This window comes from Oryx dammah, unplaced genomic scaffold (assembly GCF_014754425.2).
Source record: "Oryx dammah isolate SB20612 unplaced genomic scaffold, SCBI_Odam_1.1 HiC_scaffold_5, whole genome shotgun sequence".
In the NCBI taxonomy this organism is placed as follows: Eukaryota; Metazoa; Chordata; class Mammalia; order Artiodactyla; family Bovidae; genus Oryx; species Oryx dammah.
In genome coordinates this window covers 87,046,555-87,066,480 of record NW_024070189.1, presented here as the reverse complement: position 1 = coordinate 87,066,480, position 19,926 = coordinate 87,046,555, and the positions used below count along the sequence as shown (strand labels likewise).

The 19,926-nt window shown below is 39.7% G+C and overlaps 1 protein-coding gene across 1 annotated transcript in view; it reads left to right on the top strand.

Annotated features, from left to right (window-relative positions):
- Nucleotides 1–19,926, top strand: part of MEIKIN (meiotic kinetochore factor) — a 135,099-nt gene that overhangs the window by 27,140 nt on the left and 88,033 nt on the right. The window contains exons 6-7 of the mRNA XM_040241605.1: nucleotides 313–432; nucleotides 10,395–10,434. Of these exons, the coding sequence (XP_040097539.1) occupies nucleotides 313–432; nucleotides 10,395–10,434 (160 nt within the window). The remainder of the gene's footprint in view (nucleotides 1–312; nucleotides 433–10,394; nucleotides 10,435–19,926) is intronic.

The window sequence follows — 19,926 nt, the reverse complement described above, 5'->3', positions numbered from 1 at the left end:
TAAAGACAGCATTTTTATGATAATTTATCATCATAACGTTTGCATTGAATACTGGCCTAACTAAATATGCCATATAATAATATGAGGATAATGGGAAAAGTGGGGATAAGGAAATAAGAGTATTTGGGCATTGCAATAGCCCAAAGATTATTTAATATCCTGATGTCCTCAAGGCTTTTCTTTATGCTTCACCTAAACTTTCTTCAATTACCGTAGCTTTGTATGGGCTAGGAACCTAAGTTGGGGAGAAAAAGGTAACCTGCCACTGTGTGCTGTTCAAAATTTTGTGCCATTTCTCCCTGCTTCTTTTAGAATGGGAGCATCCCATGTTGGAAGAAAACATGCCATGTAAGAATTCTACTCTTTTGGACATAAGTAAAGCAGTAGCAATAGAGAAGGTACCTGAGTTTTCAAATCTCTCTGCAATTTTAGGTAAGTTTCACATTCTTTTTCCTCATGTCACAAAGGGAAAAACCCTTGTCAGTACTGAAAAAGCAAAGTATTTTTTCTCTTGAATGATTTTTTAGCTAAATTAATCAATTAGGATTACTTTTGGCTACACATAATATCTGACTAATAGTAAGTAACTTAAGCATATATGGGTTTACTTTTAAAAAACATTTATTTTGAATTTTATTAATATACTTGCAGAAAAGTTGCAAAAATAATAAAAAGGGTTCCCATATACCTCCCATCCAGCTTTCTGAAATGTTATCTTCTGTAACCATAATCAGTTCAGTTCAGTCGCTCAGTCATGTCCGACTCTTTGTGACCCCATGGACTGCAGCACACCAGGCTTCCCTGTCTATCACCAACTCCTGGAGCTTGCTCAAACTCAGGTCCATTGGGTTGGTGATGCCATCCAACCATCTCATCCTGTGTCGTCCCCTTCTCTCCTGCTTTCAATCTTTCCTAGCATCAGGGTCTTTCCTAATGAGTCAGCTCTTTGCATCAGGTGGCCAAAGTATTGGAGTTTCAGCTTCAGCATCAGTCCTTCCACTGAATATTCAGGACTTATTTCCTTTAGGATGAACTGGTTGGATCTCCTTGCAGTCCAAGGGACTCTCAAGAGTCTTCTCCAACACCAGTTCAAAAGCATCAATTCTTCAGCATAATACAATGGTCATAATTAGGAAGTTAACATTGGTGTTAAACTGTTAGCTACAGACCTTATTCACATTTCATCAGTTTTTCCACTAATGTCTTTTCTTTGATTCAGGATCCTATCTCAGATTCTACATTACATTAGATTGTTCAGTTCAGTTCAGTTGCTCAGTCATATCTGACTCTTTCCTCCCCATGAACCGCAGCACTCCAGGCCTCCGTCTATTACCAACTGCTGGAGTCTACCCAAACCCATGTCCATTGGGTCAGTGATGCCATCCAACCATCTCATCCTCTGTTGTCCCTTTCTCCTTCTTCCCTCAATCTTTCCCAGCATCAGGGTCTTTTCCAATGAGTCAGCTCTTTACATCAGATGGCCAAAGTACTGAAGTTTCAGCTTCAACATCAGTCCTTCCAATGAACACCCAGGACTGATCTCCTTTAGGATGGACTGGTTGGATCTCCTTGCAGTCCAAGGGACTCTCAAGAGTCTTTTCCAACACCACAGTTCAAAAGCATCAATTCTTCAGAACTCAGCTTTCTTTATAGTTCATCTCTCACATCCATACATGACTACTGGAAAAACCATAGCCTTGACTAGATGGAACTTTGTTGACAAAGGAATTTCTCTGCTTTTTAATATGTTGTCTACGTTGGTCATAACTTTCCTTCCAAGGAGTAAGTGTCTTTTAATTTCATGGCTGCAGTCACCATCTGCAGTCATTTTGGAGCCCAGAAAAATAAAGTCAGCTACTGTTTCCACTGTTTCCCCATCTATTTGCGATGAAGTGATGGGACCGGATGCCATGATTGTAGTTTTCTGAATGTTGAGTTTTAAGCCATCTTTTTCACTCTCCTCCTTCACTTTCATCAAGAGGCTCTTTAGCTCTTCACTTTCTGCCATAAAGGTGGTGTCATCTGCATATCTAAGGTTATTGATATTTCTCCCGGCAATCTTGATTCCAGCTTGTGCTTCTTCCAGCCCAGCATTTCTCATGATGTACTCTGCATATAAGTTAAATTAGATTGTTATTTCTCCCTTAATCTACTGTGACAGATCTTCAGTCTTTGTCTTTTGTAAGCTTGATACTTTTGAAGATTACTGATCAGTTATTTTGTAGAATGTCCCTCCATTTGAATTTGTCTAGTGTTTTCTCATGATTAGAAAGAGATCATGCAATTTTTGATAAGAATACCACAGAAATGATGTTGTATTAAGGAATTCTTAATGTCAGTGCATTTATGTTATTATTGGTCATATTAATGTGATACCTGGTTTTCTCCACTGTAAAGTTACTAGTTTCCCTCTGTAGTTAATAAGTACCTTAAAAAAAAGATAGTTTATGACTCCATAAGTCCTGTTTCTCCTCAAACTTTTATCCACTTGACTGTAACAGTTCTTACTGTGGTGTTCATGTAATGGTGATTTTCAATAAATACTTTGTTGTTACCTGTTACATTTATTAATTGAAATTGCTTTTTGTAAAATAACTATTTTCAGCCATTTATTTATTCACTTATTTATATCAGTATGAACTCATGGATATTTATTTTATGGGTTAAAATCCACTTCTTTCTTGCTTTGTCTCTCTCTCTCTCTTCCTCCCTCCCTCCCTTCCTTCCTTTATCCTGTTATACACACAGAGAAGTTTCAGATTTGTTAACCAAGATCCCTGTGAGAAATGCATTTACTAAGTAGATTACTACAGCATTCACGTACGGTTCTATTTGTCTTTAGCATTACAGTGTCCTATCAACAGACTCTTTTCCAAAATTAGGTAGGTTAGTTCTTTTCCTCCACTTTCACTGAAATTATTATTCAGTTGTTATGTAGTAATTAATACATTCCTTTGGTAGTGTTGAATCCAGTTTTTGATTCCCCCTTCCTGTTTGGTTTTGTTTATTTATTCAGGGGGAGAGGGCTGTTGAAGGTATGTGAAACATTACTATGGTCCTAAGAATTATACAAAAAAATATTATCAGAAGAGTATTGCTTTATCTTCTTCTACTGCTACCATGATGCTTTTGCCCTCTTCTTTCTACCCATTTCCACCCACCGCTTTTTGGTAAGGAGTCTCTTTAATTTATGCTTTATCTTTTTTGTGTTTCTTTTACACAAATGAACAAAGCCCTGTGTATTTTCTTTCTTTTTTAAATTGAGGTATAGTTGATTTACAATATTGTGTTAGTTTCAGGTATACAACAAGGTGTTATGTATGTATGTATTTTTCAGATTATTTTCCATTATATATTATTACAAGATATTGAATATAATTCTCTATGCTATAGAGTAAATCCTTGTTACTTATCTATTTTAGGTATGATAGTTTATTTCTGTTAATCCCATACTCTGAATTTGTCCCTCTCCCTCTTCCCTTTCCCCTTTTATAGCCATAAGTTTGTTTTCTATGTCTGTGAGTCTGTTTCTGTTTTGTAAATCGATTCATTTGTATTATTTTTTAGATACCACATATAAGAGATGCCATATATCTGTCTGTCTCTGTCTGACTTACTTCACTAAATATAATATTCTCTAGATCCATCCATGTTGCTGCACATGGCAATATTACATTCTTTTTATGGCTGAGTAATATTCCATTATATACGTGCGTATGTGTGTGTGTATGTATGTATATACACACACATACATATTACATCTTAAGCTAGTCGTCTGTTGATAGGCACTTGTGTTGTTTCCATGTCTTGACTATCATAGATAGTGCTCCTGTGAATGTTAGGATGCATGTATCTTTTGAAATTAGAATTTTCATCTTTTCTGGGTATATACCCAGGAATGGGATTGCAGGATCATACGTAGCTCAATTTTAAGTTTTTTGAGGAATCTACATACTGTTTTCTATAGTGGCTACATTTTAATTGTGGCAATTTACATTCCCACCAACAGTGTAGAAGGATTCCTTTTCTCCATACTCTCTCCAACATTTTTTTGGATATACTTTTTCATGATAGCCATTTTAACAGGTGTGAGGTAATACTTCATTGTGGTTTTGATTTTCATTTCTCCAATAATTAGTGATTTGAGTGTTTTTCATGTGTTATGCCTAGGAGTGGGATTGCTGGGTCATATGGTGGTTTTATTCCTAGTTTTTTAAGCAATCTCCATACCATCTTCCACAGTGGCTATATCAATTTACATTCCCACAATTCCCACAAGAGCATTCCCTTTTCTCCACTCTCTCTCCAGCATTTATTGTTTGTAGACTTTTTGATGATGCCCATCCTGACTGGTGTGAGGTGATACCTCATTGTAGTTTTGATTTGCATTTCTCTAATAATGAGTGATATTGAGCATCTTTTCATGTGTTTATTAGCCATCTGTATGTCTTCTTTGGAGAAATGTCTGTTTCGGTTTTTTTCCCACTTTTGGACTGGGTTGTTTGTTTTTCTGGCATTGACTTATATGAGCTACTTGTATAGTTTAGAAATTAATCCTTGTCAGTTGTTTCAATTTGCTATTATTTTCTCCCATTCTGAGGGTTGTCTTTTCACCTTGCTTGTAGTTTCCTTTGCTGTGCAAAAGCTTTTAAATTTAATCAGGTCCCACTTGTTTACTTTTGTTTTTGTTTCCATTACTCTAGGAGGTGGGTCATAGAGGATCTTGCTTTGATTTATGTCATCGAGTGTTCTGCCTATGTTTTCCTCTAAGAGTTTTATAGTTTCTGGTCTTACATTTAGGTCTTTAATCCATTTCCAGTTTATCTTTGTATATGGTGTTAGGAAGTGTTCTAATTTCATTCTTTTACATGTAGCTGTCCAGTTTTCCCAGCACCATTTGTTGAAGAGGTCTTTGCCACATTGTCTTTGCCCCATTGTATATTTTTGCCTCCTTTGCCAACAAAAAAAAGATACCCATAGGTGCATGGGTTTATTTCTGGCATTTCTATCTTGTTCCATTGGTCTATATTTCTGTTTTTGTGCCAGTACCATACTGTCTTGATGACTGTAGCTTTGTAGTATCATCTGAAGTCAGAAAGGTTGATTCCTCCAGCTCCATTCTTCTTTCTCAAGACTCCTTTGGCTATTTGGGGTCTTTTGTGTTTCCATATGTTTGTGAAATTTTTTGTTCTATTTCTGTGAAAAATGCCATTGGTAATTTGATAGGGATCTCATTGAGTCTGTATTTTGCATTTGGTAGCATAATCATTTTCACAATATTGAAACATGGAACATGGAATATCTCTACACCTGTTCATGTCATCTTTGATTTCTTTCATCAGTGTCTTATAATTTTCTGTGTACAGTTCTTTTGTCTCCTTAGGCAAGTTTATTCCTAGATATTTTATTCTTTTTGTTGCAGTGGTGAATGGGATTGATTCCTTAATTTCTCTTTCTGATTTTTCATTGTTAGTATATAGAAATGCAAGTGATTTCTGTGTATTGATTTTGTATCCTGTGACTTTGCTGAATTCACTGATTAGCTCTAGTAATTTTCTGATAGGATCTTTGGGGTTTTCTATGTACACTATCTATCATGTCATCTGCAAGCAGTGAGAGCTTTACTTCTTCTTTTCGGATCTGGATTCCTTTTATTTCTTTTTCTTCTCTGATTGCTGTAGCTAGGACTTCCAGAACTATGTTGATTAACATTGGTGAAAGTGGACACGCTTGTCTTGTTCCTGATGTTAGGGGGAATGCTTTCAGTTTTTCACCATTGAGAATAATGTTTGCTGTAGCCTTCTCATATATGGCCTTTACTATGTTGAGGTAGGTTCCTTCTGTGCCCATTTTTCGAAGAGTTTTAATCATAAATGGGTGCCGAATTTTGTCAAAGGCTTTTTCTGCATCTACTGAGAATGTCATATGGTTTTTATCTTTCAATTTGTTAATACAGTGTATCACATTGATTGATTTGTGTATACTGAAGAATCCTTGCATCCCTGGAATAAACCCAACTTGATCATGGTGTATGAGCTTTTTGATGTGTTGCTGAATTCTGTTTGCTAAAATTTTGTTGAGCATTTTTGCATCTATGTTCATCAGTGACATTGGCCTGTAGTTTTTGTTTTTTCTGTTGTCTTTGTCTGGTTTTGGTATTAGGGTGATGGTGGCCTCATACAATGAGTTTGGAAATGTTCCTTCTTCTGCAATTTTTGAATGAGTTTTAGAAGAACAGGCATTAGCTTTTCTCTGAACGTTTGACAGAAATCTTCTGTGAAGCCATCTAGTTCTGGGCTTTTGTTTGGGGGGAGATTTTTTTTTTTTATCACAGCTTCAATTTCAGTGCTTGTAATTGGGTTTTTCATAATTTCTATTTCTTCCTGGTTCAGTCTTAGAAGATTGAACTATTCTAAGAATCTGTCCATTTCTTTCAGGTTATCCATTTTATTGCCAAATAATTGTTCATAATATTCTCTTAGAATCCTTTGTATTTCTGCATTGTCTGTTGTAACCTCTCCTTTTTTATTTCTAATTTTGTTGATTTGATTCTTCTCAATTTTTTGCTTGATGAGTCTGGCTAAAGGTTTGTCAGTTTTGCTTATCTTCTCAAAGAACCAGCTTTTAGTTTTATTAATCTTTATTATTGTTTCTTTCATTTCTTTCTGCTTGGATCTTTATGATTTCTTTTCCTTCTACTAGTTCTGGAGGTTTTTTTGTTCTTCTTTCTCCAGTTGTTTTAGGTGTAAAGTTAGGTTGTCTATTTGATGTTTTTCTTGTTTCTCAAGGTAGGATTGTATTGCTGTAAACTTCCCCTTTAGGACTGCTTTTGCTGCATCCCACAGGTTTTGAGTTGTCATGTTTTCATTGTCATTTGTTTCCAGAAATTTTTTAATTTCCTTTTTGATTTCTTCAGTAACCTGCTGGTTATTTAGAAACATATTGTTTAATCTCCATGTGTTTGTGTTTCTTAAGGATTTTTTTTTCTTGTAATTGATATCTAGTCTCATAGCATTGTGGTCAGAGAAGATGCTTGATACAATTTCAATTTTCTTAAATTTACTGAGGTTTGATTTGTGACCCAAGATGTGGTCTATCCTGGAGAATATTCCATGTGCACTTTAGAAGAAGGTTTATTCTTCTACTTTTGGATGAAATGTCCTGAAGATATCAATGAGATCCATATCATCTAATGTATTATTTAAGACTTGTGTTTCCTTATTAATTATCTGTTTTGATGATCTCTTCACTGGTGTGAGTGGGGTGTTAAAGCCTCCTACTATTATTGTGTTACTGTCAATTGCCTCCTTTATGTCTGTTAGTGTTTGTCTTATGTATTGAGGTGCTCCTATACTGGTGCATAGATATTTACAATTGTTATGTCTTCCTCTTGGATTGATCCCTTGATCATTATGTAGTGTCCTTCCTTATCTCTTGTAATCTTCTTTATTTTAAGATCTATTTTGTCTGATATGAGGATTGCTACTCCAGTTTTCTTTTGCTTCCTATTTTCATGGAATATATTTTTCCATCCTCTCACTTTCAGTCTCTATGTGTCTTTAGGTCTGAAGTGGGTTTCTTGTAGACAGCATATATATATAGGTCTTATTTTTATATCCATTCAGCCAGTCTGTGCCTTTTGCTGCTGCTGCTAAGTCGCGTCAGTTGTGTCTGACTCTGTGCGACCCCATAGATGGAAGCCCACCAGATTCCCCCGTCCCTGGAATTCTCCAGGCAAGAACACTGGAGTGGGTTGCCATTTCCTTCTCCAATGCAGGAAAGTGAAAAGTGAAAGTGAAGTTGCTCAGTCGTGTCTGACTCTTGGCGACCCCATGGACTGCAGCCTACCAGGCCCCTCCGTCCATGGAATTTTCCAGGCAAGAGTACTGGAGTGGGGTGCCATTGCCTTCTCCGCTATGCCTTTTAGTTGGAACATTTAATCCATTTACATTTAAAGTAATTATTGATATATATGTTCCTATTGCCATTTTCTTAATTGTTTGGAGTTTGATTTTGTAGATCTTTTTCTTCTCTTATATTTCTTGACTATCCAGTTCAGTTCAGTCGCTCAGTCGTGTCTGACTCTTTGCGACCCCATGAATCGCAGCACGCCAGGCCTCCCTGTCCATCACCATCTCCTGGAGTTCACTCAGACTCACGTCCATCGAGTCCATGATGCCATCCAGCCATCTCATCCTGGGTCGTCCCCTTCTCCTCCTTGACTATATAAGTCCCTTTAACATTTCTTGTAAAGCTGGCTTGGTGGTTCTGAATTCTCTAAACATTTGCTTGTCTGAAAAGCTTTTGATTTCTCCATCAATTTTGAATGAGATCCTTGCCAGGTACAGTAATCTTGGTTATAGATTTTTCCCTTTCAGTACTTTAAATATATCCTGCCATTCCCTTCTGGCCTGCAGAGTTTCTGCTGAAAGATCAGCTGTAAAACGTATGAGTTTCCCTTGTATGTTACTTGTTGCTTTTCCCTTGCTACTTTTAATATTCTTTCTTTGGGCTTAATCTTTGTTAGTTTGATTAGTATGTGTCTTGGTGTGTTTCTCCTTGGGTTTATCCTGTATGGGACTCTTTGTGCCTCTTGGACTTGATTGACTATTTCGTTTTCCATGTTGGGGAAATTTTCAACTATAATCTCCTCAAAGATTTTCTCATACCCTTTCTTCTTCTCTTCTTCTTCTGGGACCCCTATAATTTGAATTTTGGTGTGTTAGATATTGTCCCAGAGGTCTCTGAGAATATCCTCTATTCTTTTCATTCTTTTTACTTTATTCTGCTCTTCAGAAGTTATTTTATCTTCCAGCTCACTGATTCATTCTTCTGCTTCAGATATTCTGCTACTGGTTCCTTCTAGAGTATTTTTAATTTCATTAATGGTGTTGTTTGTCTCTGTAGGTTTATTCTTTAATTCTTCTAGGTCTTTCTTAATTGATTCTTGCATTTTCTCCATTTTGTTTTCAAGGTTTTTGATCATCTTTACTATCATTATTCTGATTTTTTTTTTCAGGTAGTTTGCCTATTTCCTCTTCATTTGTTTGGACTTCTGTGTTTCTAGGTTGTTCCTTCATTTGTGTAGTATTTCTCTGCCTTATCATTTCTTAAAAAAACTTATTGTGTTTGAAGTCTCCTTTTACCAGGCTTCAAGGCTGAATTCTTTCTTCCTTTTGGTTTCTGCCCTCCTAAGATTGGTCCAGTGGTTTGTGTAAGCTTTGTATAGGGTGACATTTGTGCTGAGTTTTTGTTTGTTTGTTTTCCCTCTGATTGGCAAGGCTGAGTGAGGTAGTGATCCTGTATGATAATGATTGGATTTGTATTTTTGTTTAGTTTGTTGTTTAGATGAGGCGTCCTGCACAGGGTGCTACTGGTTTTTGGGTGATGCCGGGTCTTGTATTCAAGTGGTTTCTTTTGTGTGAGTTCTCACTATTTGATACTGCCTGGGGTTTGTTCTCTGTTAAAGGCTCAGGGCTTGATCTCTGAAGTCCCCTGTGCTTGAGTTTCCTCAGTAGTCAAGAAAGAGTGGTGACAACATCTACTCTGAAGGCATGCTGTGCCACTTCTGCAGACCCTTTTACTGGCATCAAGATCTGTGTCCTCTAGCTGAAGTCATCCCTTGAAGCCAGCCTCCTTGATGAATAGCCCTCTCTCTTAGATGATCCTCTGGTGATTTGAAGATTTTGAAATCCGGTGGGACCTGTGTGGTCCTCCTGGGTCCCAAAGTCTTTCTTCACACTCTTTTGATGCCACCCTACATGCATGCAAGATAGTGGCCACCACAGCTCCATCCAGATCATGCCCCAGGCACTCCAGTGTGTCTCTCTGTAGCTAGACCAAGTCTTTGCCCAGAACCTGGTTCAGGCTGTGGTGCAGAATGAGTGGGGCTGGGGTACTTCCCCTTTTGGGTTGGGAAGTGCCATGAAGTTCTCTTTGCCCTGATTTTTGGCAAGCCAGCATGTGTGTACTCCTCATTCCAGCCCTACTGTCATCTCAGTGGATTTCTGAGTAGGAAAGGAAGTTTGTCTCATGCACACGGGACCCCAGGACTGTGATGCCCAGGTTGGGCTTAACTTAATGCTCCCCAGGGGAAGGGTCTACCTACACAGATGTTTTATTTCATTACAGATTCCTCCCAGGGGCACAGGTCCTGACCTGATGCCTTTTTTTTTTTTCCATCCCAGCTGATTATGTGGAGATCCTTCTTGCAGCTCTGTTTGTATAAACATTTTCCTGCCAGTTTCCAGTTAGTTTTCCATGAGAATTATTCCATATGTGGATATATTTTTTTATATGTTTGCTGTGGGAGGTGAACTCCATCTTCTCCTATTCTGCCATCTTGATTCCCCTCCCCTGAATTATATTCCTAATAGATCTTTTTTCCCCCTTAGGTACCTCTTCAGAAGACTATCAGAAATGCCACAGAAAAGTGTAAGAACTAACATTTTTTAAAGTTGTTGGTGTTTTTAATGCTTTTTGTTCTCATAGTTATATAGCAAGTATGATTAGTAGCCCAGAAATTCAGGTGTTGGTTTATTCATTTGTTGAGGACTCACTATATGCCAGGACTGTTCTGATTACCGGAGTATATTTTCTATCTATCCATCTGTCTGTCTGTCTAACTATATAATTGTTGTAACAAAACTGATTAAAAACAAAATTTCTCCCTTAATTGAGTCCACATTCTCGTTGGAGGATATTAACAATAAATTAATAAGCAGGTAAATTTATACCATGCTACTGGGGCTTCCCTTGTGGCTCAGCTGTAAAGAATCTACCTGCAATGTGGGAGACCTGGGTTCGATCCCTGGGTTGGGAAGATCCCCTGGAGAAGGAGAAAGTCTACCTACTCCACTATACTGCCCTGCAGAATTCCATGGACTGTATAGTCCATGGGGTCCCAAAGAGTTGGACACGACTGAGCGACTTGCACTTTCACTTGGGCTTCCCTGGTGGCTCAGAGCGTAAAGCGTCTGCCTGGAATGCAGGAAACCTGGGTTTGATTCCTGGGTCAGGAAGATCCCCTGGAGAAGGAAATAGCAACCCACCCCAGTATTCTTGCCTGGAAAGTCCCATGGATGGAGAAGCCTGGTAGGCTACAGTCCATGGGGTTGCAAAGAGTCGGACACGACTGAGTGACTTCACTTCACTTCATATGGTAATAAATGCTATGGAGAAAAATAAAGCATGATAGGGGACTACAGAGTATTAGGGTAGAGATTTGCTCTTTTAAGTATTGTGGTCAGAGACTCACCATTGAAAAGGTAGTATTTGAGCAGAGACATAAGAAGTGGATAGACCAAGCTGTGTAATTCATTGGAGAAAAGAACATTCCAGGTAGAGGGACTACCTGGAGCCATACCCAAGGCAGGAAGGCTTGGGCTCCTGGTGTGAAGTGAGGCGGAGTAGTGAGCTAGGAGATAAGTGAGAGAATCAAGATGCCAGACCATATAAAGCATTTTAGGCAAGCATAAGTGAAGTTTAAGGCTGTTGAATGGTTTAGAAGGATGATGTAATATGGCTTCTGTTTTGAAAGAATCATCCTAGCTGCTGTGTTGAGAACAGACTATGATAAGGCAAAGAATTAGGGAAATTATAGTTAGGAGAATACTGCCCTAACTAGGCAAGAAATATTGGACTACAGACCAGAGTGGCAAGAGAAGAGATAGTGAGAGGTCAGAGTTTGGATATATTTTCAAAGCAGGGATAACAGAATCCACTGAAGTACTGAATGGTGAAGTATGAAACTATTCCTGAGGGTGGTCATGCCTCATGATTGACCTGAGACAGTCCCAGTATGTACCTGCTATCGTGACATAATCTTTAATAGAGCTGACTTTTACTCTCAGAAAGGTCCCAGTTTGGACAAATCATCGCTGTAAATATAGATGTATAGGCCAGAGGTGTGGGAGAAGTGAAGTTGGGTCTTGAGAGTGTCTGGGACCCATGAGTTGTCTCTGAATTTTTACTAATTTGTGCTGCAGGTTTCAAGCCTAGTTCTATACCTAGGCTGGACTCTACTGATAAAGTCATTGATGAACTTACAGCCTTTTTTTGGGCCTGAAGTTCTCCATTGCTGATTCTTCCTCACCTTAGCTTTCGTTACCATCCTAAACCCCTTAAGTCTCACTGAAGTTCTCCACCCAGACTTTGACTTCATTTTCTTTCTGCAACCTTCATGGTAAACTCTGGTAGACACAATAGTCCTATGCCAGGTATTTTGGTTCTAAATTTGACCACCTTCTCTGCATCGCCTTTGGTTTGTGAAACCTTTTGAACTAGCAAGATGTTAAATGTACTTTCATGTAGTCTTAGAGTTTGGAAAGTGACCTCAATAGATGAGAACAAAATAAAACGACAACTACTCTATCCCCCATTCTGTGTAGAACAACATATGTCAAGCTTGTAATAGATGAGATCAAAACCTAATTCTTTCATCATTAGCTCATCACCAACCTCCAAGTTATTTTAAAAAAGAATAAGAATGCACTGAGAGGATGAAATGATTGACAATGTTTATATTGATGTTTGGCAGAAACCAACAAAGTTGTGTAAAACAGTTATCCTTCAATTAAAAAAATGAATAAATTTTTAAAAAATGTTTATTTCTTTGATAAGTGTTGATGGTGTCATATGCAAGGAGAGAAAGAAACTTCTCCCTCACTACAACACAAGAGAAGAAGCCCCCAGAGAACCATTTGGAAAGTTCAACATGTGTTCTCTGGAATTTGTTTTCTGACTCACATCTGGAAAGGTTCGAAGCAAGGTCAGTTAGATGCTGTGGAGTGGCTGATAAAGAGGACGCTAGATATACTTTCAGAGTTTTGCACAGCAAAGATTTGTGCATATTGCCCAAATGTCAGACATAGATCCCACAGAAGGGATCATCTTGAAAGGGACCATGTCCAGTATGACTTCTTGGAAAAGACAAAATAAACTTCACTGAAAGAGGTTGGAGGGACTTCCGTGGTGGTCCAGTGGTAAGACTTCAGGCTCCTAATGCAGGGGCTCTGGGCTCAGTCCCTGGTCAGAGACCTAGATCCACATGCTGCAACTAAAGATCCTGCATGCCACAGTTAAGACCTGGTGCAGCCAAATAAATCAAAACTGTTAAACACACGATGAAAAATGTATTTTAAAAAAACAAGGCTAGAAGTTGTATCATCAGATGCAAAATCTGAGAACATCATAAAAGCAGCAAGTGAGAGCATCCTCAGTTCAGTTCAGTTCAGTTGCTCAGTTGTGTCTGACTCTTTGTGACCCCATGAATCGCAGCACGCCAGGCCTCCCTGTCCATCACCAACTCCCGGAGTTCACTCAGACTCGCGTCCATTGAGTCCGTGATGCCATCAAGCCATCTCATCCTCTGTTGTCCCTTTCTCCTCCTGCCCCCAATCCCTCCCAGCATCAGAGTCTTTTCCAATGAGTCAACTCTTTGCATGAGGTGGCCAAAGTACTCGAGTTTCAGCTTTAGCATCATTCCTTCCAAAGAAATTCCAGGGCTGATCTCCTTCAGAATGGACTGGTTGGATCTCCTTGCAGTCCAAGGGACCCTCAAGAGTCTTCTCCAACACCACAGTTCAAAAGCATCAGTTCTTCGGTGCTCAGCCTTCTTCACAGTCCAAGTCTAACATCCATACATGACCACTGGAAAAACCATAGCCTTGACTAGACGGACCTTTGTTGGCAAAGTATCTGGTTTGGTCATAACTTTTCTTCCAAGGAGTAAGCGTCTTTTAATTTCATGGCTGCAGTCACCATCTGCAGTGATTTCGGAGCCAAAAAAAATGAAGTCTGACACTGTTTCCCCTGTTTCCCCATCTATTTCCCATGAAGTGATGGGACCAGATGCCATGATCTTCGTTTTCTGAATGTTGAGCTTTAAGCCAACTTTTTCACTCTCCTCTTTCACTTTCATCAAGAGGCTTTTTAGTTCCTCTTCACTTTCTGCCATAAGGGTGGTGTCATCTGCATATCTGAGGTTATTGATATTTCTCCCGGCAGTCTTGATTTTAGCTTGTGTTTCTTCCAGTCCAGCGTTTCTCATGATGTACTCTGCATATAAGTTAAATAAGCAGGGTGACAGGATACAGCCTTGACGTACTCCTTTTCCTATTTGGAACCAGTCCGTTGTTCCATGTCCAGTTCTAACTGTTGCTTCCCTGACCTGCATACAGATTTCTCAAGAGGCAGGTCAGGTAGTCTGGTATTCCCATCTCTTTCAGAATTTTCCACAGTTTATTGTGATCCACACAGTCAAAGGCTTTGGCATAGTCAATAAAGCAGAAATAGATGTTTTTCTGGAACTCTCTTGCTTTTTCCATGACCCAGCAGATGTTGGCAATTTTATCTCTGGTTCTCCTGCCTTTTCTAAAACCAGCTTGAACATCTGGAAGTTCACAGTTCACATATTGCTGAAGCCTGGCTTGGAGAATTTTGAACATTACTTTACTAGCATGTGAGATGAGTGCAATTGTGTGGTAGTTTGAGCATTCTTTGGCATTGCCTTTCTTAGGGATTGGAATGAAAACTGGCCTTTTCCAGTCCTGTGGCCACTGCTGAGTTTTCCAAATTTGCTGGCACATTGAGTGCAGCACTTTCACAGCATCATCTTTCAGGATTTAAAATAGCTCAACTGGAATTCCATCACCTCCCCTAGCTTTGTTCGTAGTGATGCTTTCTAAGGCCCACTTGACTTCACATTCCAGGATGTCTGGCTCTAGGTGAGTGATCACACCATCGTGATTATTTTGGTCTTGAAGATCTTTTTTGTACAGTTCTTCTGTGTATTCTTGCCACCTCTTCTTAATATCTTCTGCTTCTGTTAGGTCCATACCATTTCTGTCCATTATCGAGCCCATCTTTGCATGAAATGTAGGGAAATTTTACCTTGAACCCTTCAAAATATAATACTTCAGGTTTGAAAGAGTCAGCATTTGGTTATCTGTCATGCCCAAAGGGCACCAAGGACATGTTATAATAATATCAATTAAGGTCAAGATAGACCTTTCCTATTTTTTCCTAGAATTCCTTCCTGCTGCTCCAATGCCAGAGAATCCTAAAGAGTAGTTAGCAAATGGGGGAGGAAAAAGAACAAAAAATAGAAGGGGAAAAAGAAAACTATAGTTGCTTTCCTCACTTCAGGAGTCTAACTCAGAGCTAGGTTGGGAAAAGGAAGAGATTTAAATTAAATAATAGGAGTTTGGTGTTGTGGTATTATGTATTTTAGTTGCTCAGTCATGTCCGACTCTTTGCAACCCCATGAACCGTAGCCTGCCAGGCCCCTGTCCATGGGATTCTCCAGGAAGGAATACTGGAGTGGATTGCCATTTCCTTCTCCAGGGGATTTTCCCGACCCAGGGACTGAACCTCAGTCTCCTGAGTTGCTGGCAGATCCTTTACCATCTGAGCCTCCAGGGAAACACTGTAACTGGTAATCTTGCTTTAGTACTTAAGTCCCAGGTAAGGATGTGCTCATTTGTCTTTGCTTTGCAGCCAAGTTCTGTGATTTACAGTTATCCCAAACCTGGCACAGGAGTTTCTGCTTGTTACCCCAGTGCAGTTTTGGAAATCCAAAACCGCTTCCCTGAGCAATCTTCCTGAGAAGCCTGTAGAAGTTGACATTGTCCGCTTTTAGCCACTAGATGGTGATAGTGCAGAATCCAGGTTTTCTTGTGACATATTCTAAAGACATCCAGCAGGTTAAAGAGGCTAAAGTAATGAGGAATGTTTTATGCTGTTAATATGAGTAGACAGGCTGAACGGTAGGTAGGCAGTGAGAGCAAGCTCTCCGTGTGGGCATGGGTAACACATCCTCTCTTCAGCAGGCATCAGCATAATAGTGCAGTGCTTCTCAAGCTACTTGTGCTAAAAGGCTGGGTTTTTATTTTCAGACTGTGTTTCAGTGCCTCTAGTTTTGAAGAAGACTAACAGTGGGGTTTTTATTACCTAAAAGTGTGTGTTTATTACCGGAGAGTACCACAAAAACAGTAGAATACACATGAAATTTCATTTGGGGGGCAAAAAAGTACTATTTTTGACAGGATGAATTTATTGTATTTGTATTGTATTGTATTTGTTTCTTTTTTTTCTATTTTTACAATTGAAGTATAGTTGACTTACAGTGTGTTAATTTCTGCTGTGCAACAAATTTATTCGGTTTTACATACATATTCTTTTTTTTTTATAAACAACATACTACAACTTTATTAGATTTTTCCATTTTAGTGTCTGGACTCAACTGTGGCCTCAGTAGCCTATAAATTTAACATCTTCGGGTGTCATAGTACATAGCACCTCATCTGATTAGGTGGCACAAGACTAGTCAACCTGTCAACACAGAGTAACCATTAGCATCACAGCTGTGGCCATTTGATGTTTTATAATAATTCAATCGCAAATGTAAAGATACTCAGTATTTTGTGGGGGTTCTCTGATGCTGCCTTGTAAGTTATTATTCGAGAAAAGTCTATCTGACCAGGCCTAATTAAAGACAGACACCAGCTGATGCCATTTTTTACAGCTAAGTCAAAACTCTGCCTTATATTTAGAACGACAAAAGTAACAAGTCTATGAAGAGATATTTTCTTTTGGGTACCCATCCCTGCACCTCCACACACATCCCCCCTCTATAACTTGTCCCATTATCCATCTGTTCAACACCCTTCTTTGACCCATTTGTATGCTCCAAGTAAGAATAGTATTTAGGGTTTTGTTCAGTGCAGGACAAGATGGTATAAGAGAGGATAAGTGTACAAAGTGACAGAAGGGAAAAAGACATTCCAAAATCTTCCTATTTAATAGAATGTTCTTCACAATACCTCACAGGCTGGAAACAGAGGTTGGTGTAAAGAACTTCATTCTGATGAAGAAAGACTTGTGTGACTGAGTAAGGCAGTTTCTTGACTTAGCCTCACTCCCTATCAGATTTTTCTAAAAATCTGTGGGATAATCAGGGAGGAAGCATATACATTTCTTTCCAAGTGGGGGCAACATGACTCCTCCCAGAAGGAAAGTTTACAACATTGACTCCAGAATTGGAAGCTGACCCACTAGCCATTTTGGAACAGGCAGCTAGAACTGCACACCATGGAACCTGTCAGGAATCGAGTCTGATGTCTGAAGAGTGTTTTTGTCCACTTCCACTTCAGGGAGGGTCAGTGGTGTCCGGTGGCCGTGGTCAGGGTTCTATCCTTTGATTACAGCAATTGGCCTCAGTTTAATGGCTTTCTTGCTGATTCCGGCATCATGGCAGGTGTTCAGCACATCCGTCACGTTCTTATAGGACTCAGGGGCCTCTTCCATTACCAGCTTGGGTGAGGCGACACGGATTGCAGTTCCCGTGTCTGCCAATTTGTCGAGGACGTCCTGGAAATCTAAATTACGTCTTGACTTTGCTCGGGACAGTGCACGGCCCGCTCCACAACAAGTTGTTCCAAAGGTTTCAGTCATGCCCTGCTCAGTACCAGTAAGAACATAGCTACAGGTTCCCATGGTGCCACCAATGAGCACTGGTTGTCGGGTAAGTTGGTAATCAACCGCAATGAGGGGATGGTGAGGAGGGAAGGCTCGGGTGGACCCCTTCCTGTGTACTAACAGAGTCCGCTCCTTCCCGTCCACCACATGCTGTTCTACTTTGGCAATATTGTGAGAAACATCATAGATCACGTGCAGGTCCAAGTCATCAGGGGTTGTGTTGAAGACCTTGGCAAAAGCCTGACGGGTTAAGAAGGTCATGGAAGAGCGGCTGACCCAGGCATAGTTCCCAGCTGCTGCCATTCCCTTCAGGTAGTCCTGACCCTCTGGGGAAGCGATTCGAGCACAAGCCAACTGATAGTCGTTGACTATAATCTTGTCTCTCTTCATGGCTTTTTCCATAGCTACAAATGCATCTGTGGCGACTTGGTGGCCCAAGCCTCTGCTTCCACTGTGGATCATCACACACACCTGTCCCTTATGGTCAATGCCCATTTTCTTAGCAGCATACTCATTGAAAATCTCATCCACAACCTGGATTTCTGCATAGTGGTTGCCTGCTCCCAGAGTCCCCAACTGCGGAAGGCCTCTTTTTTTAGCCCTGGCTGAGACTTTATTGGGATCAGCTTGCAGCATCCTTCCATACTCCTCACAGTGCTCCTTGTCCTCTGCCCAGGCATAGCCTTCTCTCAGGGACCAGTCCACACCCATCTCCAAGGCCTCCTCCAAGTCTTTGGCATTCATTGGGATGACACCTTTTGACCCCACTCCCACAGGAATGTGGTCAAACATAGCTTGGGCAAGTTGCTCTTTCACAGGCTGAACATCACTTTCATCTAAATTGGTTCTCAGCAAGCGGACACCACAGTTAATGTCAAATCCGACACCACCTGGGGATACCACTGCTTCAGGGTCATTCATATCAAAGGCTGCCATATTTCGAATAGCAAACTCATAACCTGAATGGACATCGGGAAGACCGATGGATCGATGAACAATCCCAGGCAGGGCAGCCACATTGCCAATTTGTTTCATGGCTGGCAGGAAGCCACCACCACCACCACCTCGACAGGCATTCCTTAATTCTTCAAACATTAATTTTTCCAGAGAATCATTCACATAGAAAACTCCTTCAACCTGCATGTTGGGCACGAAGCCCTTCTTGATTCTCCAGCAGTTCTTATTGATCTTTTCCAAGAACTGCAGCTCATCATTATAACTGCGACTCATGGTGGCGAAAACTCCCGGCTTCGCTTTGAGGAGCCACTGGCCGCGTTGTCCCGCTGACTTAAACCCATACATATTCTTTTTTAAGTATTATTTTCCTTTATGCTTTATCATAGGATATTGAATACATTAATAGTTCTCTGTTCTATACAGTACGTTCTCTATGCAGTTGTTTATTCATTCAATATGTAAAAGCTTACATCTGCTAAGCTCAGCCTCCCACTCTATTCCTCCTATAACTCCTTCCTGCTTGGCAATCGCCAGTCTGTTCTCTATGTCTCTGATTCTGCTATTTCATAGATAGGTTTGTTTGTGTCATATTTTAGATTCCATATATAAGTTATATGATAATCTCTGGTTGCATTTGTGTTGCTGCAAATGGCATTACTTTATCCTTTTTTATGGTTGAGTAGTATTACATATATATATATTCCATTGTATACATACACCACATCTTCTCTATCCATTCAGCTGTTGATGGTCATTTAGGTTGTTTCCATGTCTTGGTTATTGTGAATACTGCTGCTATGAACACAGGGGTATATGCGTCTTTGAATTATAGTTTTCAGTTCAGTTCGGTTCAGTCACTCAGTCGTGTCCGACTCTTTGTGACCCCATGAATTGCATTATAGTTTTAAATTTGTCTTTTTGACAGGATGAATTTAAAGGGGAAATATGAAGCAGTAAAATTCTTTTTGCTTACTGAGTTCAACTTTTCACTAAAGCAGTAATAGGAATTTTAAAATAATCTTTTCACATTTAGTTTTCAAATCCACTGGGGACTCAGAAATCCCACTTTGGTGATCAAAGGCTGAGCTTTAGTCTTTTTGTATTCTAATAAATAATCCTCTTTCACACATTTGTTTGGGGGCAGTCTCATTTATGAAAGTATGAAATAGAAAAAGAATATTAATTTTTAAAGTGTTATCTCTCACGTTACTTGAGATCCTTACCAGCAGAATCCTAGAAGACAAGACTGCTATTCTTTTCGCATAAATGAGATAATCATGACTCAAAACAGGTTAAATAACTTTCCCAAGGCCTCTCAAGTGTAAGTAGCAGACCTGAGCTTTAAATAGAGATCTGTCTGATTCTAAATGCTGGAGAGGGGGTGGAGAAAAGGGAACCCTCTTACACTGTTGGTGGGAATGCAAACTAGTACAGTCACTATAGAGAACAGTGTGGAGATTCCTTAAAAAACTGGAAATAGAACTGCCATAC